The 22,494-nt window shown below is 41.4% G+C and overlaps 1 protein-coding gene and 1 non-coding gene across 2 annotated transcripts in view; both read left to right on the top strand.

Moving 5' to 3' along the window:
- LOC119740901 (serine/threonine-protein kinase ATR-like) overlaps positions 1–22,494 on the top strand; it is a 55,623-nt gene that overhangs the window by 27,812 nt on the left and 5,317 nt on the right. Inside the window, exons 29-54 of the mRNA XM_038216376.1 lie at positions 125–282; positions 845–964; positions 2,248–2,467; positions 3,402–3,470; positions 3,685–3,822; positions 4,798–4,952; positions 5,498–5,687; positions 6,646–6,783; positions 7,612–7,795; positions 8,403–8,584; positions 9,166–9,271; positions 9,618–9,768; positions 10,556–10,712; positions 11,022–11,137; positions 11,890–12,093; positions 13,246–13,314; positions 14,358–14,457; positions 15,289–15,411; positions 16,045–16,223; positions 16,755–16,944; positions 17,413–17,523; positions 18,169–18,237; positions 18,904–18,990; positions 20,147–20,265; positions 20,468–20,597; positions 22,018–22,107. Of these exons, the coding sequence (XP_038072304.1) occupies positions 125–282; positions 845–964; positions 2,248–2,467; positions 3,402–3,470; positions 3,685–3,822; positions 4,798–4,952; positions 5,498–5,687; positions 6,646–6,783; positions 7,612–7,795; positions 8,403–8,584; positions 9,166–9,271; positions 9,618–9,768; positions 10,556–10,712; positions 11,022–11,137; positions 11,890–12,093; positions 13,246–13,314; positions 14,358–14,457; positions 15,289–15,411; positions 16,045–16,223; positions 16,755–16,944; positions 17,413–17,523; positions 18,169–18,237; positions 18,904–18,990; positions 20,147–20,265; positions 20,468–20,597; positions 22,018–22,107 (3,555 nt within the window). The remainder of the gene's footprint in view (positions 1–124; positions 283–844; positions 965–2,247; positions 2,468–3,401; positions 3,471–3,684; positions 3,823–4,797; positions 4,953–5,497; positions 5,688–6,645; positions 6,784–7,611; positions 7,796–8,402; positions 8,585–9,165; positions 9,272–9,617; positions 9,769–10,555; positions 10,713–11,021; positions 11,138–11,889; positions 12,094–13,245; positions 13,315–14,357; positions 14,458–15,288; positions 15,412–16,044; positions 16,224–16,754; positions 16,945–17,412; positions 17,524–18,168; positions 18,238–18,903; positions 18,991–20,146; positions 20,266–20,467; positions 20,598–22,017; positions 22,108–22,494) is intronic.
- Positions 17,697–17,769, top strand: Trnav-gac. The gene has a single exon. It is a non-coding gene; the product is annotated as a tRNA-Val (tRNA).

Genomic DNA, 22,494 nt, shown 5'->3' with positions numbered 1-22,494 from the left:
TTGGGTAAATTTGGGCAAAAACAAAAGATTTTACCTGAACCAGAAAATGCCCACAATATTTCAAAAGCCTAATGATAGAGACATGTAAATATTAATGATGTTAATCATCTGTTTGTCTTGTTAGGCCCTAGAAAGTCTGGTCTGTATCATGAAGCTGATGGGTACCAGGCATATCACTGGTGTCCGACTCAAGATCATGGCAACCCTCAAGATTGGTCTACGCTATAAGGATGACGGGTTTCCCTTACTGTCATGCAGGGCTTGGCAGTGTTTCGTTCAGAGGTAAAAAATGATCATAATTTTGTGTTTCCAGTTTGATTTCTGTAACTGAATTTCATTTCAAATTAAGTTTAGGCCAAAAAAAAAAAGTCTCCGGTTTCTGGTATGCGCGCGCGTCGCCGTAGCCATGCGCGTCGGCAAAATGAAAAAGTTTTTTTTTCAATACAAGATGATGTCTCAAAACCGCCAAACTCACTGGTTTGACTGGAATCCTGCTGCTGCACAATTTTAACGTGTTTTTAGATGGGGTTATGATCGAGAATAAGCTTTATGTGGCCTCTCTGGACTCCCATATATTTGCACTAAGTTTAGTCGGGCACCATTTGCAGTCAGCCGACATTTGAAGCCAAAAAAAAAAAAAAAGCCGCGTCGCCGCACCACTTTTGGGGCAAGCTCCATACCAGAAACCGGAGACTTTTTTGGGGGGGGCCTTAGATTTTACATTGATTGAAGTTTGTGCCAGTTAGACTTATTACCATGATTTTGGTACTTATTTCATATTTGAAATCTGCTTCAATCTGATGTGCACATTATTGACAATCCTGATTCACTTTTTGTTCCCCAGTGTGGAGCCATCGTCTCTCGGTCCAATGATCAGTCAGGTCATTGTCACTCTCCTTCCATTACTCCATCAATTACCGGAGCAGGTGGCCAAGATCTACAACTTCCTCATCGTTGAAAACAGGTGCAAACTCATTCTTGTTAACTGATAAAACATACCTTATGGGCTCCGTGCACAAGTACCCCCTCAACGGTAAGAAAGGGAGAGTTGGGGGAGACCACTGGGGAGACATTGAATGCATTTCTGACGACACCTGATGCTCATGCGAAGACTGTATGGATTTGTGCACATTCAAAATATAATTAGGTATACGTACTTTGCGCTATATGCATGTGAACCAATACGCGCAAAACAGTGTGTCCTGTCCACAGGCTCTTTAAATGGGTAAAAATATAAATCAACATCTCTAGTTCGCACACAGAGCCCATAATCATTTATTCCTCAACTTATTTGACATGTTTGATGGTAGTAAAAATGAAAGCTTCAAAGTGAATATATGGCTTCTTGTCTTACGGGAATAGGAAAGTAAGCAATTGGATAGTATACAAATAATGAATGTGAGTGCAATGGTAAGAATTATTTCCTGAGGTTAGGCCAAAAAAAAAAATATTCGGTCTCTGGTCAGACCAAAGTTCCGGAATTGACGCAGCCACGCGGCTTTTTTTTTTTTTTTTTTTTTTGCTTTTTTTTTTTCTTCAAGCTTGGATTGTACAGACAAGGTGGGGTACTATTTTGCTTTTTTGGTGTCCTCATGTACATTGGTGTCCTCCATAATTTGCCTTGGTGCTTTCGATCATTTGCCTTGGTGCAATTTCCCACTCCTTGGTGCTCTTTGGTAAAAAAAAATGAGGAGGTGCGGAAATAGAGGGCGCTGTTGGAGCTACCGCGGAAAATTGTGGGGAAAAAAAAGATCGACGCGCATGATTAAAATCGACGCGCGCGCTGACCAGAGACCGACTTAATTTTTATTTTGGCCTTACAGATAAATGTTTGTGAAACATTCATTATTTGTTTTATAAAACACTTGGATAAATCCTCGTCATCTGATTGATCAGAGCCGCCAAAAGTGTGACCGTGCAATGGAACTTCCATTTTTGCTATGTGGCCGTGCTGTGTGTTCGGACGAACAATTCAATGGCACGTGAAAAATGACCCAACAATCAGATGATGTGGATTTATTCAGGCGTATGAAGTTTGTACAGGTACCATGTACTCAAATCTTTCTTGTGAGTTTGTGTGGTTCTAAAAAGAACAGTTAAATCACTGTTTCAAAACGGATGCTCTGTCCATCTTCAGCAGACTCTTCATGAGGAATGGGAAATGTAGGAATGTTTAACGGGAAAAATCAAAGAGCTTGAAAGACTCTTTCATTTTCTTTAAAAAAATTGTTTCTCTTGATTCTGCAGGGACACTTTCAGCCAGCATTTCCATGAGTTGTACTTCATGCCCGACTTAGCCGAACTCAACGAAGTCAACTCGGTCCTGAAGGAACATCGTGAGGATCCGTCAAGTCAGCCGGATCTCAAGACTCAACTCAGGCAGTCTATCAAGGGAGTGACTCATGAGAGTCTGGACGTCAGACTTCATGCCCTGTCCAAACTCAGGGACTTGTTGCGGAAAAACCAGGTCAGAATTAAGCAAGGGTTTTTTGTCACGATCGCGAAAATGTAAATTAACATTTATTAGCAAAGTTCAAGTAAACATCATGTGATGTTTTCAGGTCAATGAATGATTTCCCCAAATCAGCTAAAAAGTGCAAGAGTTGGTGTAAGGCACCAACATGTACGTCCCATAACTACCTAAGACAGTTTACCCATTCCTATTGGTCGAGAGCCTGTCACGTGGGTGGTTTTAAACCCCTGATAAAACACTGGCTGGTTTTAAACACTTTTTTCCTGCACCACTGCGTTCTGCGCCACATCGCGCAGTATGCGCCGTGCGCATGCCAATCTCCATATAAGGAGATTTTTAGCACTACGCGCGTGAGGCACATACCATAGACATGGCAAGAAGGATATTTCACACAACATGAGGTAAAATTGTTGAACAAAATCGTTGGGAAATTGTGAATTTTGGACTTGTTTTTACTTTTTCACCAAAGGTTTTTATGAATGGGAATAAAACCGGCTAGGGGCCTCACCTTTCATGCCTTTGGCTCAGGCTATTATCTGCATCCAGGCCCCAAACCTAGGCTTTAAACATACTTGTTTAAAACTGGCCAAGCAGGTATTTATTCTGTAGTTAATATGTAAAAGATAATCTGTTCTTCAACTGTAGAGATTCTTGTCAGTGGAAACTAAGTTAATCTGTCTAAAATTAAAAATATTTTTGGTTGACCTGAGAAGCTGTTTTTGGTTTGGAAACATCATTTTTGATTATTGTTATTAATGGTTTATTTAAGTTGGAAACATCATTCTAACTTGGGAGATACCTGGTATGCAGTCATTATTACGCCCGCAGGTTATGCTAGAGCACATGAACCAGGGAGGTTAGATCTCTCACGTCTCAACTTGCTCATGATTAAAAATCAAGACTTGATATTTTCCCTCCTTTTCTGTAGTCATCGCTGCATGAATACGTGATGGGTAACGAGACAGTCGATCCTACCATTACTGAACTGGTGTCAGTGGTAAGTCCCATCACTTATTAAGAGTTTCCACATTTAAGTTGAAACACCATGAAAATATGTTCTCGGTATACTCCTGTATTAATGGTGTTTCTTTATGAGTTTTCTACATAATGTAGCATATGAATTCATACGATTTTTCCCATGTTTTATAGCTTTCAACGGAAGGTAGTCTTACTCCTTAGAATTCTTCTTCTTCTTCTTATTTTTTTAATAGTTATTAAGTGGCTGTCGTGACTCAGACACCAAAGCACAGAGTCTCTTTGGTGAGTGTCTGGGAGAGTTAGGAGCCATTGATCCTGGAAGGCTGGAGATTATTGCTAACAACAAGACAGAAGATATGTCCAAGTTCCATGTAAGTATAGCCGCACATTTTCCATGAGGAAAAAAACCATTCATCACTGGATGACTGCTGCCAGAACGCTGCTGCTAGACTTTTCACATGCTGTTCACCGCGGCAACGCATCACCCCAATTCTTCGCTCACTCCAATGGCTACCCGTTTCCAAACGCATTGAGTTCAAAGTTCTTCTTCTCACATATAAATGCATGAAAGGATCAGCCCCCCTCCCCCCATACCTCCAGGAACTTATCAATGTTTATCAACCCTGTCGCACCCTTCGCTCAAGCTCCTCATCTCAACTCGCACTACAAGTCACTCGCACCAAGTCTTACGGTCATCGGTTTTTCACATTCTCTCTTTTCCTCAAAACATAAGGACTGCACCGACTGAATATGAATTTAAATCTCTGTTGAAGGCTTACTTGTTTTAAAACTACTTTCTGTTACCTGATCATTATCAGTTTGTTTAGAATATTTTGTTTTACAGTGGAACGCTGCAATAACGAGCATCGCGGGATCCACAGATAATGTTCGTAATAGTGATAATTCGGTATAGCGATTTTAAGCTGCTGGTGCTCCGGTACTCACTTTTCAATAAATGACGCCCTTCATAACTTCACCCTGCATGCCCTGGTAGTTACTGAAAGACGACTTCGAAGTTCGAACACGTGCCGACTATTGAATTATGTAATTACATAGTTTTGAGCTTACTACCTACATCGATGGGTGGCTTTCCCCTTCTATGCCTTGGGGAAATAATAGCCACTTGTCGCTCTTCTGTTGACGGTTTTTAACAACAATGTTCGGTTGGTTTTGTACACAAAAATCGGGAGCCAAGGACGATGTTCGGTACAGCCGAATGTTCGGTATAGAGGTGCTCGGTATAGCGACATTCCACTGTATTTGTTTAATCTGTGTAAATCTCTGTATAAAAACTGTTTTATTATTATTGTTATTATAAACTGTCAATCTTTCTTTTGACCTTTCAGACTGGTGTTGATGATGCCAACTTTGCCTTTGATCTGATCAGTGAGCTGGCTAGAGCCTTTCTAGCTGCGGCCGATACCCGTTCTCAGGACTGCTCTGCCTATGCCATACAAGAGCTGCTTCAGATCTACGATTGTAAGGAATCACCGAAGGAATCGTAAGTAACTTTCCAGATTTCAATCATTTTATAGAAAATGTCCTTGATTTTGATTGGTAGTCAAATGACAGAAAGTGATAAGGATAAAAATAAAAATCTCAAGCGTTGGGGAGTGTGGCCTAGTGCTTAGGGTTTGTGACTCATGATCAGAGGGTCAGGGGTTTGAATCCAGCTGCTGGCCATATGTTGTGTCCTTGGGAAAACCATGTTACCTCTACTTGCCTCTCTCCACCTAGGAGTATAAATGGGAACCAGCATTAGCTGGGAGTAACCTGGGAGTAATATTCTTAGTCGTTTCATGCTACTGAAACCGGAGATAAACACCAGCCTGATGGGCCTCATTGGCTCATGACAGACTTTACTTACTTACTTGCTTTTTTAGTAAAATTGTTAACATATAGGTGTTTATTTCCTTCCACTGAATTTCTTTGTTAACAAAAGTCCCCCTGTGAGTTGTACCTGGTCATCTCTAGTAACAAAAGGTGTTTGAGCTGTGAAGGATTTTTAGTGGTAATTTAATTACAGTTTGAAGTTTTGACCTACAGCTCTGGCCGTCAGCTTTGGAGGCGTTTCCCCGCCCACATTAAGGAGATCTTACTCCCTCTCCTTGATGCTAAGTACGTCCCAGCCTCCTCTCCTTCATGGACTAACATCCCTAAGCCCATCTATCGGAGCAAGAAGGGCAAGACTTATAAGGACTGGGTGTGTGCTTGGACTGGATACCTCGTTACCAAGGTAACAACAATAGACAGAAACTGGATTTCAACAAAAGTAATTTGAGTTACTAACTCAGTGATTAAGTAGATCTACTTTTGTCCTGGATTTTTTATTTTTATCCTACTGTCCTCGTACTTTCTCACCTGGGTCTGCTTGAAAGCCTGCTGTCTGGGAGCTTGCAAAAACAATTTCACAATATTTAGTTTACTTAGGGTTTTAACATCTGTGTTTCTTAGTGTCAGTGGACTTTGCATTAAACACTTTGGCAAATTTCATCCAGCGCTAAACACTTAATGTTGCTGATCATGGGTTAGTAGAAAGTGGTTACCAGGCAAAATGTCATGTGAGGTAATTTGTTTGTGGTCGGTTCTCAGCTAGTTATGCATAGACCAGACACCTGGGCCCAATTTCATAGCGCTGCTTAACAGCCGACTTTGTGCTTACCGAGCCTCCATCTATTTCATAGGGACCGTTAAGCAGTAAGCACAGCAAAAGCACGCTTAATCCTAGAAGAAAACTTTGCTTAAATCAGTGACGTAACAATAGAAATCTCCATGCGCCCGCAACCGTTAGCATGAAATAGTGCTGAAGCAGCAGCATGATTTTCTGCTATAGTAAGCACAACTTTTCTGCTTACTGTTGAGCAGTGCTATGACATTTGGCCCAGACCTCATGAGGACAGGCAACAGTCTGGTACTTCTGATATCCTATTTTTTTGCTATGCGTCTTGGTTGTGCCACCTTCCTACAGTTTGAGTGGCCTACTTCTCCTGCACACCCATGTTTCATGCTTGATGCAGCACCCTATGGTTACATGCGTAGATGCTTAAATTAGGTTGACCCCTTTTTCATAGATCTGCCTGACAATCCACGGATTCCGGGCGCTGGCCAGTATTAGACTTTAAATAGCCCCCATTTTGAGCCTCTGTTCAGACTAATTATACAGAGCTAGTTCAATTCCTTTCCTTTTCTCGCAGGTACGATCTCCACAAGCTTCTCAGATCTTCAAGTCTTGCAGCGTGATCATCAAACATGACATCCAGACTGCGCTGTTCCTGCTGCCTATCATCCTCCTACATGCGTTACTGGACGGTAGGCAGGAGGATAAAGAAGAGGTTAGGAACTAGACACTAGATTGGAACTTTATAAATGTAATACTGGTACTTCTTTATGTTTCTGTAATTTTGTCTTTGTTGGAAATATTGTAGATATCGCATGCTTAATGCACTGGTACTCAAAAGTTAATGTTTAATTTAAAGGTTGGCTTAAAATGTTTGAGACTAACAGTTTTAGATTGGTACCCGCTTGAGTTGGATAAGAACCCTTGCCACAGAGGTGACGAGAGTTAAGGAATGGGGCAAAAATTTACTATGCTCTGCCAAATTGGAAGAGGTTTTTGATGAAAAGCTACTTTCGTAGTGTGGATCAGGTTTAACTGATGATCTTGCTTCTATCTTGTTTTGTCTTTAGATTGGGCAGAGTTTAAAGTTTGGTCCCGAAAAATCCTTCTCTAAATTGTTATTTTTCTAGCAATACCAAAGTTGTTCACTTTTGAATGCGACATCGACCAACAATCAGCCCATGTGTGCAAGTAGATATTGAATTATTACTTCACAATTTCAAATTATTTGCAGTCAGACAAAAATTTCATTCTCGCGGGGTTAGGCTGGTTCCAGCCCCACAATCAGTATCAATAATGTACGGACTGGGAGCCAGTCTTCTCTCAAAGTGGATCTATTTTGTACGCCCCCCCCCCCTAAAAAAAAATATAATAATTGAGAGAGTTGCAGACGTCCAATAATGGAAAATAAATAGGAGGTTTTTTGATTGGAATAAAACGTACAATTTGGAATTTATTAATTGAAAAAAAAAAGAATTTGTTGATGAGCAAGGGGAACAAAACCGTAATTGACAATCTTGTTTCTGTCGCATTTTGTCATAAGATTCGTCAGGAGATTTTAGCAGTGCTCACCCACGCTGAGAAGTCTGAGGATCAGCGGTCAGGTGACGCCAGTCACATGAGCGCTCAGACCGTCTTTTCTGTGTTGGACTACTTGACACGGTGGAAGCGGCATCGGGTTCAGATGCTGTCTGTGTCCAGGACACAGAAGAAATCACAGAGTGGAAGTAAGTGCAAGGGAAAATTGAGAAAACTCTCAGTTCACTTACATTGATGGGACTCGAACCCACCACCAACTGTTTTTCAGTACTGAAACCATGCTACCACTGACCATACCGGGATTAGCCAACTGATTCAAATTTGATTTAAATTTTGAGCCAATTTTAGCTGTATTAACCCTAACAGTCCTCATCCAGTCAAATTCCAACACTAGGGTTTGTTGGAATCTGTTGGAATGAGTACTGCAGGAATCTGTTGGAATGAGTACATGGGGTCAGGCATACCACCCATAATCAGAGTCCAACAGTTTTTGTGCACAGTTTACCATGCGGTGTTGGAATTTGCAGGAGTGAGGAAGATTCCTAGTAAATCACTCAAGGGGGTTAGGGTTAATGTCTAGACTGAAGAAAACTTATTTTTGAATTTGTTTTAAATATTTCTTAAAAAATTCCAATGCCATGATCATGATTTCATTTAGGTTGACCAAAGAACTGGTTCATTGTTGGAGGAAATGGTTATGGTCATCCAAATTTTGTGCTGTAGCAAAATAACTTTCTGGTAGCCAGTGCAGTATTCAACACTTTTTTTGTTACTCTCTACACTTTTACATTTCAGATTTGCATATTGATGAGGATGCCGACTACCGGTTAATCCATGGTTTCCTGGAGCAGATCCCACAGGATGTGTTAGCGAGAGCCTCCTTCCAATGCAAAGCCTATGCACGATCCCTCATGCACTGTGAAGCGTACATCAACAAAAACAGGCACAACCTACAGCAACAGCTGGGATTCCTACAGGTAAAGTTAACAAGAAACTTGCTTTCATTTCTCAGAACCATTTCCTGTCGAGAAGAATGTTCCTTTGTTTGTGAACTTTGTCCTATACTATAAAATTCTTAATCAAAATCTTAAAATGAAATCAAATATAAAATGTTTAAAACCATCCATTAAAATTCTTTTCATTTAATTTAATTTCATTTCATTTGTTTTTTATTCCAACTTGGAACACACCCCTTAACCCCGGGGAAGGTTACTTCAACATTTTAAACCTGAGTCGAGGTTAATATACATTCTTAGGTAGAATTTAGAAAAGTGTGTTGTTTTGAAAGACGAAGACTATCCCAATATTCCTGGCTTGACGTAAAAACAAAATTTCAAGCACTGTTGTAATGCTGGCATAGCATTGGGAAGATTTGTAAAAAAAATTGATGAATAGCATAAATGATTAAAAAAATAAAATATGTCTATAACTATAGGAAGAGGTGTTTGCTGAAAATTGTGGATCTGCTCCCAATTTTGGATCCAAATTTCTGATTGTGCATCTTTAAAGATCTAGTGTTATTAAGAGAGTCTTTTTTTCGTGTTGTGTCTCTTTACAGAAGCTGTATATTGCCTTGGATGAGCCAGACGGTGTGCTTGGGGTATCAGCCATCCGACAAGAAACACCAACACTCCATGAACAGATACTGGATCATGAGAGTAGAGGTCAGAGGTCATGACCCAAGCCCCTGATCCCTTACTCTTATCTAACAGTCTATGTCTCCAGGCCCTCTTGTCATTCCAAAACCATGCCCTCATCTTCATGCTTCGGCTTTATGAAAGCACTGTAAACTCCGAAATCTTCAGGAAAAAATTGTAAAGAAGTGGTAGGAAAACCCAAGAATGACATTGAAACCCAAAAAATCGGCCCAGGTTCCACAAACCCAATCCACATGTGTCTCCCTGAGTGAGATTCGAACCCAGGTTCGGCCAGCGACTACAATTTATCTTTTCATTAAGAAGGATGGTTGGGCATTATCATATGAGACCATTTTTTTTGCTTTCTTTTCAGGTAACTTACATGATGCCTCTGCTTGCTACGAGCGAGCCATTCAACTGGAACCAGATGAGCCGTCCCATCATGCTGGCTTCCTTCGTTCATTTATGGGTCTAGGTCAACTCACCAAGGCTCTGATCCACGTCAATGGTGCTGCGGCTGAACGGTAAATTTGATTACTGTAAACCTTTGGATCCAAAGGTTTATAGTAATCTGACATTTCTTGTTTTTCTCCATTGAGGGGGTGCTTGTGCACAAATGGGAGGCAATTTGGGGGTACTTGAGGGGGGTACTTCAGGGTATACTTGAGAGGTGTACTTGAAAGAGGTACTTGAGGGGGTACATGGGGGGTACTTGGGTTATTTAGGGGCATTTGAGGGGGTACTTAAGGGGAGTTACTTGAAGGGGGTAATTGAGGTGGTACTGAGTGGGTACTTTAGGGGGTACTTTTGGGGTATTTGAGGGGGTACATGGGGGGAGTACTTGAGGGGGTACATGAGGTACTTGGATTATGTAAAGGCGTACTTAAGGGGGTTACTTGAGGGGGTACATGAGGGGGCGGGTACAAGAGGGGGGTACTTGAGCGGGTATTTGAGGGGGTACATAGTGGGTAATTGAGAGGGTACATGAGGGGGTACATGAGGTACTTGGTTATGTAAAGGCGTACTTAAGGGGGTTACATGAGGGGCGGGTATTTGAGGGGGTACATAGTGGGTAATTGAGAAGGTACATGAGGGGGTACATGAGGTACTTGGGTTATGTAAAGGCGTACTTAAGGGGGTTACTTGAGGGGGTATATGAGGGGGCGGGTACATGAGGGGGGTACTTGAGGAGGGTACATGGGGGTAATTGAGGGGGTACATGAGGAGGTATTTGGGGAGGGGTACTTGAGGGGGATACTTGTGAGTCTATGAGCTCATTTTATAAGACGTGTTGTCACTTTTTGTCTCCAGCCCTGATTGGACGAGCAAGCTGAACGCTTATCGGGTGGAGGCTTGTTGGAAGCTTGCCAAGTGGGACACACTGGAGACGTACCTGAAGACAGAAACACGAAACACCACGGACTGGAATGTAGGACTCGGCAAGATTCTCTTGGCATCCAAACAGAAGGTAGTCAACAACATCTGTTTCTCTCACATTTTCATCTTTTTTTATCCCTTTTCTTCAAAAATTACACTCGTGTGATTAAAAAAAATACAAAAGTATAAAACGGAATCTAAAAACAATGTCCCAACTAATGCGTTTATTTAAGCTAAAAAGTAGAATTTTTCCAGTGTTGAACTCCAAGCTGTTGGAATGAATAGGTTTTGATTTTTTTTCATAAATTAGTTTGTCCATGAAGTGAGAAACAAAGTTTAAATATGTCAACATTTAAATTTCTTAAATTTGAAGGATAATTCTGTCTTTTGTTTTTATCAGAATGAGGATGAGTTTGAGAGACAGCTGAAGATTGTGAGGAGCGCCCTCATGGGTCCACTATCGGCAGCAAGTATGGAGACCGGGTCGTATCAACGGGGCTATGAGTACATTGCAAGGTACTGATAATCTGTGTTAATATGGTACAAATATCCAAACAGATCATTTATCAAAGTCTTGGAACGAAAACAGAAAAATAGGATTTTAACTTCAAAAAGCTGTTGGTTTCAGAATTTTTAAAGTTTAACAACAAAGCTTCAAAACCACTTGTTTCCAAGGTCAATTCCTCAAAATCATTCAAACACATAAAAAAAATTAATGATGAAGTATGTTAAGTAAAGAAAAAAAATTGGCCAACGTAAAATCCATTATTAAAAAACCAGAAGACCACTGGATATGAACTGAAATCATATGTGTAGTGCAGGGATGTAGTCGAGTCTATCACAAGTCCCTACAAGTCCATCACAAGTCCTCCAGTCCCAATTCAACTCACAAGCTATTCAAATCAGCTTTGACAAAGGCATTCCTTTGTTATTGTTCACCTTGTTTCTTGTGACTAGACTTGTGAATGGATTTGCGATCGACTTGTGACTGGATTTGTGATATACTCATTATTGGTGAAGTGGATATTTCAAGCCTAACACACCATTACAGGTATGCAACTTTTCCTCGGATCAGCTGATTTCCTCATTTTTCACATCCCACTTATGCCATAAAAAATTGAAAAACACTGTACAAAGTCTTGTAAAGACTGGAGTTTCCTCTTTTTTGATACTTCCAAGTTGCATGCCTGCCAGTACTGTCACAGCTCTTCTTGATTGGCTTTATTTTGGAAAGTTACAAGCCCCGTTTTTCCCCCATTCCATTCCAGGCTTCATATGTTGCGTGACCTGGAGCAAGGCATCCGTTGCCTAGGAGGCTTCCCACAGAACGCATCGTCAAGTGAGGACGATATCATGACACGTCCTGAGCTACTAGGTACCTGGGATGCCCGGCTCAGTATGACACAGTCATCATTCCGTATCCAGGAACCATTGCTGTGTCTGCAGAGGATTATGCTGGGACTCTCAGACGGGTAAGATCAGTTTTTGAAATCAATGTTTTATAATAATAATAATAATAATAAAAATAATAACTGGATTTATAGAGCGCCAAATTGCCAAAGGATACAAGGCGCTCTCAACAAAGAATGAAACGGGGAAAGAAAACAAGAAAAGAAGACAGCCAGCTACGATTTGGGGAAAAGGTGGATCTTGAGAGCCTTTTTGAAGGACAAAACACTGCCAGAATTTCTGACAGGGATGGGTAGGCTATTCCATAAGTGGGGGGGGGGGGGGGGGGGGCGGCAATGGAGAAGGTCCTGTCACCAGCCTGTTTATGTGACTTGGGGGATGACAAGGGATTCTCCAGCAGAAGAACGAAGGGAGTAAGGACGGGTCTGGATTGTGAGAAGAGAGGAGAGATAATCTGGTGCAGAGTGTTTTAGTGATTTTTAAGTATGAACCAATGAACGAAACTGAATGCCTTCGGCGACTGGGAGCCAGTGTAATTCTTTGAGCTGAGGAGTGGTATGGGTGTGTTTGGGTGTCTGAAAGATAAGTCTTGCACATCTGTTTATCAATGTTCTTATTTATTTTGAGTAATGAAACCAAGGATTATTCAATGCTTCCAATGACTTTGTGGATCACAAGCCTAAAGAAAGCTGTTAAGAGAAGACAGTGCAGACATGATCAGTTGTTGAGGTGAGGTGGGGGGGGGCAGTAAATAATTATTCTTCCCTTGTATGGAATTCAATAACTAGTCTTCAAGGTGCAAATCATTTGTCAACTATGGGCTCCGTGCACAAGTACCCCCTCAACGGTAAGGGAGGAAGAGTTGGGGGAGACCACTGGGAGAGACAGTCGAACACATCGCTGACGACGCCTGACGCACACACAAAGACCCTATGGCTTTATGTACATTCAGAATAAAATAAGTGGTGTGTACTTTGTGCAAACAAGTATGCGCATGCACTGTGTCCCGTTCACTGGGCTCTCCAAAGTGGTGAAACAGCGCCCTCTCTTGTTTGCGCACAGAGCCCATGGCCTAAATGACAGGTATCATGATTTTCTCTTCTTGGCTCATATTGTATCATGTCAAGCATTTTATATAAGCATTATATAATTATCTGTATCATCAAGTTCAGAATCTCAAAGAACCATTTTTTGATGATTTTTTTTCTCCTCAGACCTGAGGACTTCAGTAAGAATAAAGATGTTGGTCTGTGTTGGCTAAAGAGTGCAAAGGTCGCCAGAAAGTAAGAACACTATCTTTTCTTTATTTTTGCACTGTGAGTGTAAAGAAAATGAAAATTATCAAAGTTCAACATTTATTCAGTATTTTATTATTATTATTATTAATCGTTTCTGTTAATCAAACCAAGGATTCCTCAAAAGCACCCTAGGCACTGTAGCTCGCAAGCCTGAAGAAACCTGTAGAGAGAAGACAATGAGAAGAAATTACTGTTTTAGAGGTGGGAGGAAAAGCCCGGAAGAATATTCTGGGGAAAACCCACGGAATCAAGTAGGGACTGAAAACCCAATCCATATTGGCCCATGCGGGATTCGAACCCGGGTCACGGCGGTGGAAGGCGAGGAAAGTACCGCTACGCCAACCTGAGTCCCCCTTATTTGTTCAGACGTTATAAATATTTTTGTAAAAAGCACAGAAAATATTAATCAGTGTCTGACGTTTGTCAATTTTATGTTTTTATCAGTGTTTTTATTCCTGTGGTAATTCAAAAGATTATATTAATTACCTCCGCCAAAGAGGTTATGTTTTCATCGGCGTTGGTTTGTCTGTGAACAGGACTCAAAAAGTTGTGGACGGATCTTCATGGAATTTTTTTAAGGGGTGGTCCTTCGTACAAGTACAAATCGATTAGATTTTGGAAGTGATCCGGATCTGTGTCTGGATGCAAGATATTTTTTAAAAGATTTTTCACCCATCACTTGTGTGACCAGCTTCGCGTGTGTGGCACTGACCTGGTGACCCTGTATGCCTTATCACCCACTTAATCTAACCACACAGGTCAATGGACTAGACCATTTTATACAATAGGGGAGTGAAAAGGTAAACCAACACGGGCATATACATGTAAACTACAAAATTTTGCAGTTCAAGGATTTGTTTTAGAAACTTCATTTGTGCATTGGTGCCGTGTGAAACACCGAGAAATTGTTTAGCCTCGGCGGAGATGTGCGCTCTCTGAGTGCTTTCTAGTTTTATTATAAATCAAATTTAAAGTTAACGGTTAATATACTGACTGATTGAGACAAGCCTAATTTTTGTTTGTTTCAGGGCTGATCATCTAGAGACAGCCTATAGTTCCCTGCTGAATGCCAGTTCCTTTAATCTACCAGATCTGTGCATAGAGGAAGCTAAGTGGCTCTGGAGCAAGGTAAGATGGCACATCAAAGATTCCGATCTTGAGGTTTAAAACAAGAAGAAACCCATAGACTGAGTAGGATAGGAGTTTAGGCATATAGGAACATTGATAAATACTCGGCAAGGCACTTATTGATTTAATGAAAAACACCTTGCTAATAGTAAAGATAGGGATGGTACTAAATACCTTGTGAAATTATTTTTCCTGAAATGCTTTCAATCGAAAAAGAAAACCATCGTTGGAGGTGCTTTTGAAAAAGGTGTGCCATCTGGCACACTTTTTAGATGCATTGGCAACAGAATCAGGGTACGAGACCCCAAAATTGGGTATGATTTCTTTGTTTTCTCAAAAATATACGGTGGCCACTGAGCTGAAAACTTCAACAGGTTAGTTGTTATGCACCCTACGTAACCCTCCTGTTGTTTGAACAGTCACAGACAGTAAAAAAAACAGTGCTCTTCCCCTGCCATGCCTTTATACACTGGCTAGTCACCAACAGTCAGATCATATTTCAAGCGAGCACTGTGATTAGTCGAATTCAGTCAACAGACAAAAACATGCAACTGGTAGGCACAGCTGGCTTATCAATCACCTACAGTCAAAGCATAGCTGTATGAACAGTCACAGCCAGTAAACAGCCAGTCAATCCTGCTTTATGCAGGCTGGGAAGTATTAGCTGTTGAAAACAGTCACTTGATTTATTTTGACTGAAAGGACAACTAGGAACAGAAGGTATGTTTGCATAGGAGGGTTAATGATCCTATAAACCTTTTAACGTTTTCATTGAAACATGACTGATTGTTTGTATTGAATGTAGCTCTTGTTTTCTCCCTTGCTTACCAGGGAGAAGGGCACCAGGCATTGATTACCTTACAGAAGGGCGTGGCTGATCATTTCTCGGAGGAGGCTCGGGCCAGGAGAGGCTCATTGCAGGATGATCCGACTGAGAAACTCACACATGCTAAGGTAGACATTTGGAGATTGGGTTTTACCCATTAGAGACGTAACATTAACCCTAACCGAACTCAACCCATCAAAGTTCAACAGCAGGTTTTGTTTAAATCTGTTGGGATAGGTACAGTACCCCTAAACTGATGGTCTTATACACTGGGGTTGGCATACCTCCAGAAACTAAGTCCAACAGTGTGTGTGTACGATTTCCCTTGTGGGTGTTGGAATTTGCCAGAATGGGTATGGTTCCTAGTAAATTAGGCGGGGAGTTAGGTTTAAAGTCTTGTTTGATTTTTCCAAATGTTGTCAAGATTTGATCTGAGTAGCTTTGTGGATGGAGCCTATACGCACAGTACATAGTGGTTTCCAAGAGCAATGTAAGGTAATGAAGGCTTCAAGTGTAACTATGAGAAGAAATGTGATTTTGAAACAGTGGGCTCTGTGCACAAGTACCCCCTCAACGGTACGAAAGGGAGAGTTGGGGGAGACCACTGGGAGAGACATTTAAATGCATTGCCGACGACGCCTGATGCTCACACAAAGATGCTATGGTTTTGTGCACACTTAGAATAAAATAAGTTGGGGCGTGGTAAAAAGCGTGCTCTCTCTTGTTTGCGCACGGAGTCATTGTGTTTTTTTCCACTTCAGGCACTTCTCCTTGTGGGTCGGTTCATGGAAGACACTGCCAAGTTTGAGAGTAACTCGGTCATGAAGCAGTACAAAGATGTCCTGGAGGTCTACCCTGAATGGGAGGATGGCCATTTCTATCTGGCCAAGTACTATGATAGACTCATGCAGAGCTTATCAGAACGACCAGAGAAATCTGGGTGAGTGGGTGGGGCTAGGGAGGGGTGAGGGGGGGGGGGATGGTCCAGTACCAAACCTAGAATGGGAGGATGGCCATTTCTATCTGGCCAAGTACTATGATAGACTCATGCAGAGCTTATCAGAACGACCAGAGAAATCTGGGTGAGTGGGCGGAGCTAGGGAGGGGTGAGGGGTGGCGTACAAGTCAACTAAAGACCCAAGTGAGTTGAGTAGGTTGCCCTTTGTGTGACAATACTTTTAGTGAAAGTGGGAGTGAAACCCAACAAAATCATTGAAATGAAGTGACTTGTCATGTTGGTATTTAAATAAACCCAATCCTAATTTTGACCAACTTTGTACTGAAAATATCTAAATCTTATGTTGTAATTTACCTGTCAGTTTCATATTAGAAAGGTTTTCTTACCTTAAACTATCCCTTCCACTGCCAGTGAGACACCTATTTCATTATCATAACGTGCCATATTACCTATGAACCTTACACAAATGACTAGATATTTAACGTCCATCTATTTTCCACTTTGATCCCTCAGTGAGTTCATCTTGTTTGTGGTGCGCCATTTCGGCCATTCCTTGCTGTACGGCAATCAGTACATCTATCAATCCATGCCTCGGCTGCTCACTCTCTGGTTGGACTATGGATCTCACGTCTCAGAGCTGGAGAAAGGCAAGAAAACGGAGAAGACAACAACAAGCAAGGTCATCCTGACGAGACTCAACAAGGTCAGTCACCGGAAAAGGTTGTCAGACTATGGCTACGTCTTGCAAGTTACACATGTGCCTGTGGAAGTGGTTAGCCACTTCCCATGGGTGGCATGGGTGGCTAGTGCGTAAAGAGCTCGTCTCTCACCACTGTGGCCCAGGTTCGATTCCCGGCTCGGACCATATGTGAGTTTGTCCTCCGCACAAATCAACACTTTCGAACTGACTGTGCTCCAAACTGCCTAAGGCATCTTTACATGCCTTCTGCTCAACCATGTTGTACCTGCGTCCCTCGCATTTCAGCTTCTCAGCTGTAAGTAAGGATGATTAGCTCCCCCCCCCCCAAATTATTACTAACAGAAATTTTACCATTTGGGAGACACCTTAGTATCAAAAGTTGTAGCCAGTATTATGGACACGGCTTGAGATAGATTTCAATGAGATATTGATCAATGTATCTGAATGTATGAACTTTGCCCTTTGACTTAGATTCTTGCTGACCTTACATTGAGGCTAGCTCCTTATCAGTTTCTGACAGCATTCTCCCAGCTCATCTCTCGCATCTGTCACGCTCACGAGGAAGTCTTCCTACAACTACAGGTAAAATGCCGATAATCTTGCTACGTTGGATTGAACTGCTAGTCTTAAATAGGCAGCGTTAATTAGTTTCCCTGTTTTAAAGTTGAAAAAAAAAGAAAAAAAGTGGGGTTAAGTGGCTTCTGACTAACGCCTTTTGAACAATGACATTGACAAATGCGGGATCGCTAGCATAGGGCTGGATAGCTCAGTTGGTAGAGCACCGGACCGACAATCCAGATGTCACAGGTTCAAACCCCGCTCCAGTCAATTATTTTGTTCAACTTGAAAATAGTAATTTTAATGCACCTAGTCAGTGTCCGTTTGTGGATTATTTGAAAAAAATTATCCCTTCTCTGATTCAACTGCATAAGTTGATACCACTGACTAGAGGATATTGTATCCAAAACTGTGCCAGAGTTCATACTATCCATAGAGAGCAATATTGATGTGTCCGACAAGGGTTTCCCTTCTTCATAAATTTAACCCAATTCTGCGAAGTTTTTGTTTTCATTTTGATAATAATTATCGGCTTTGGAAAAAACGTCTGCAGAAGATTATGTTGCATAGGTTTCAGGGCCAATAATTTTGCTACTACCTTAGCCACAAACCAGGGAAGGCCCAGTTGTCTGTTACGTTAATTTGTTTGTTTGTATTTTGTTCTTTTAGGAGATCATCGCTCGCGTTCTGGTGGCCTTTCCCCAACAGGCCGTCTGGATGTCTATGGCCGTTTCCAAGGTAACATTGATTGTTTTCCACATCATATATCATTCAGCTATTTTCCTGAAAAAATAGACACCGATGTTTAATCACCGAAGTCCAGCTCAGTAAAATTCTCAAGAAATGTTACAAAAATAGCCGTAGTACTAGGAAGAGGCAATGAGGTTGTAAGCGGAGGACATGTCAAGTCTAGACTTCTTTCTTTAGATTTTGGGTTTTTTGCTGTTAAGTCTTGGAATTTTCAACCTGACATGATAAAAATAATGCCACTGCTGATTGCAGTGTGTGGAACCCTGACTCTTGTTGGCTTTGACTATTGATCTGATGAAAACATAACTGTCTATTAAATAGTGTGAAATGGGAGCAATTAATGTTACCGTCCCCCTCCCCCCCCCCCCTACACACACATACTTGTTCCGTAGTTGTGGGGACTGCACACGAGTTGTCCCATGGTACTATGGGGACCGGAGATGCTGTGGGGACAGCAGAAAGTCCGCATAACTCGGTCCTAATTTGCCTAACAATAAAAAAAACAACTTCCCCATAACGCTGTGATGGCCCGCCCACCCAAGCAGCTATTTGCACACTTCCACATTTTTTGTGAATCCAGCAAATATAACAAGTGTCAGTTTGGAGCAGCAATAACATTTTCCGTGGATCGTAATTGCTCTTCTTTCCCGCCAGTCTTCCTATCCAGTCCGAACCAAACGTTGCAGCGAGATCTTCACCAGGGCAAAATATCTGCAGAAAAATCTCAACAAGTTCATCCAGGTAGGAAATTAGCTCCCCAGTCATCAGGTTTTATATTTAACGCCTGAAGAAATCCCCGTCATCTGATTGGTGGGTCATTGATCATGTGTCATTGAATTATTCAAGTATTGGTCCCAATGCACAGTGTGGCCGTGCCGTAAAAATAGATGTTCTGTTCCATTAAACGGATCACCCTTTTGGTGGCTGTGACCAATCAGATGATGAGGATTTATTCAGGTGTTGTATAAACCAAATAATGAATGTTTCAGATTCATGCAATGGAAAGAATAATTTCATTCAGTTACAGCTGGAATGTTGCATTCCACTCGGCTTCACCTCCATCTGTCACCTCATGAAAATTGTTCTTACCATTGCACTCACAAACATTCACTATATGTTTAATGTTCCATACAGAGGTCATGTGACTCCTCACATAACCCAGGTCAAAGTCACATAATCATAGGACTTATTGCTCAAGAAACAATCCTTTCAGGCTAGTACATAGCGACTCATGTCAACCCAATTTTGTATATACAGGTATGTAATAATTTTCCATTGACTGGCCTCTAGAGTTATTCTGACTTGCTGCATTAGTCAAGTTTTTGACTCAGTTGCTTCTATTTCGTACGTCAAGGTTTCCATATACATTATCAACTATTTTGAATAATTTGGTTCAGTGCAACTCGGGACACTAATCTGACACAGTGTACAGTCATTGCAGTCACTGTGAGGACCTGTAAACAAAAGAGGTCCACATGATGCTGGAGCTTAAGACGTTATGTGGACTTGCACAGGTCCACACTATATTTTCCACTTTCTGAAAAACAGTGTTGGAGGCATTTTTGGGTTTGCTTTATTGTCGCAAAATGAAGAAGAACGGTGAAGGAAACCACGGTCAAAAGTTCAGTTTCAAAAAGTGTTTATGGTGCAAGTGGCAACGTTTTAAAACATGTTTCTCTCAACCACACGAGAACAAGCAATGTCCACTCAGGGTACATGTAAAATCTGCTGGTGTGTAACAACATGTGTGCGTCCCAAAGGCAGTATTGCGTGTTTACAGCCACATGGATCACACACGTGCATTGGTCATTAGTCACACATTAATCACTGCTGTGATTGCTGGCAACATTACAGGGTGAGATTGAATGGTTCAGTCTGTTTATTTATTTGCCACCAGGATGCAACAAGGTTGACGGATCGATTACTAGAGCTATGCAACAAGCAGGTTGAGCATACATGCAACACGCTCAGCATCAATAACGATTTCAGGTCACTCAAGAGGCTTGTCGATGACAGGTATGATTCACTGCTATTACCCCTGATTGTCAAGCAGCAAATAGTGATTTTTGGAATACTAACAACAGTAAGCTAATATACACTCCTATTACCCAAAATTGTCAGGCAAATGGTGATACTTTACTGTCCAAAAACATCTGCCCTGTAACATCAATTTTGCTCATTTTTCTGTTGAATTGTCTTTTTTCCCCTCTCCCATCAGTAATTTCAGTAACATCATCGTCCCGCTGCAGTCAGCCATGACTGTCACCCTCCCTAGCAGCCAAGGGGCACACCGAGATCACAACCCCTTCCCTATGACGCAGATATTCATCAACAGCTTCGATGATGTGGTCAGTATTTCTTTCTCAGAAGCTGCCTCTTTTTTTTTCTTTTTTTGGTCATTTTGATAATGAAACAAGGATTCCTCAAAAGTACATCTGTAGCCAGGAAACCTGAGAAAATGTCTTATTCAGAGATGAAACTTTTCAGATTTTAACCTGAAATCAGATTTTTTAAACTTTTCCAATGAAATTTCAGATTTTTTTAACATCCCACAAAAATGATTTCGTAAGGATTTTTCCACAAATTTATTTTTAAAATTATTATTTCCAAGAAAAGTCAATGAAAATGGCACGTAAAATGTGCACAAGTGTAAAACACCTACCGTAATTTTCGGAATATAAGCCGTGCGGCGTATAAGCCGCAGCACTAAAATATCTGCAAATTAAGATTTGAAGTCGGCGTATAAGCCGCATCGGCGTATAAGCCGCACCGACGGCAGTGGTTTCAATTTTGTGGTCCGCTGGGGAAAGCCAGCACTAGATAGAATCACGTACGGCTTGTTGCAAGCGTCGATCGAAGACAGCTTTCACCGTACTTTTTACCGCTCGGCACCTTTACGTGGCACGTGGTTTCGGTTCGTTAATGACTTTCTTAATTTATAATTCATTTCAGCAACACATCTCTTCTTATACCAGTACATTAAATACACATGTAAATGTCATTTTTATTCTTCAAGGCTCGGCGTATAAGCCGCCCTGTGTATAAGCCGCAGTAAACATTAAGCCGCGGCTTATATTCCGAAAATTACGGTAGATCAACACTGATCAGATGCTTTCCGGCTGGAAAAAAGGTTAAATACTGACCTATGACATTGATGTGCTGTGCTGCATTGCGCTGCGCGACGCTTTGGCTCGTAACCAAGGTCCAATTTCAGATTATTTTTGCCAAGGCCAGTTTCATCTCTGCTTATTGCAATGACGATGAGTAAATGTTCAGTTTTAGAGCTGGGAGAAAACCCTAAGATGAAAATACTGCAGACCACCCATGGATTTAGGCAGTGACAGAAAATTCAGTTCACATGTGGGATTTGAACCCGAGTCACTGAAGTGAAAGGTGAGAAAAGCACCACTGTGCAAACCTTACTCCCTAGCTTACTAAAAAGAGATCTTGGCTCGAGAAACAAGTCTTTAGCATTACGCTTAGCATCTGTGAAATATATCCTTGTCATTGCAGCTATGTTTGCAGTTTGTGCTTTATCTACTACAGGGAAATGAATGAGGAGAGAATTTGAGCATTCATTTTGAGTGAATTAAAATAATGAAATATTTTTGCTGAATGCAAAGAGTCTGTTAGGAGTTGTAGTTTCTGACAGAAGATCCATTATTGGTAAACAGACCCAAGGTCTGCTTGAGAATTTAACAATCCTTCTCACAGATCTATCACCAAGAACACCCCGAGACCAATGCAGTGTTTGTCTGATTTGAACAGGTTGAGGTTCTCCCATCTCTGCAAAAACCCAAGAAGATTGGAATCCAGGGCTCGGACGGCAAGCTGTATGTCATGATGTGTAAACCCAAGGTATGTCATGGTCAGCAGACACTTAACGAGGGACATATTACTACTGAAGCACACAGTTTCCTGCAAAATAAACATGAAACCTTTGTCAATTTCATGGAGACCTAATTAGCACAGCAAGGAATGTGCTATCCTCAGAGGCAGAACTACTTGCATAGATTTGGGTCATTCTAAAAAATTCAAGATCCAACCTGGGACATTTTTCCTGTCCCCATTACCTTTTCATAATTCATAATCTGTTCATAATCACACTTGGAGGATGACTATTAAGAGCGCATCTAGAATTACCAAATCATAGATGTCAGATGTAACAGGGACAGGAACAAAAGTGGACCCCAAATTTATAGAATGACCCGTTGATGTAGTTATAGAAATATCCATGTACAGGCA

The sequence above is a fragment of the Patiria miniata genome, unplaced genomic scaffold (assembly GCF_015706575.1).
Source record: "Patiria miniata isolate m_02_andy unplaced genomic scaffold, ASM1570657v1 HiC_scaffold_5, whole genome shotgun sequence".
Taxonomy (NCBI): domain Eukaryota; kingdom Metazoa; phylum Echinodermata; class Asteroidea; order Valvatida; family Asterinidae; genus Patiria; species Patiria miniata.
This window is presented reverse-complemented; position numbering and strand designations above follow the sequence as displayed.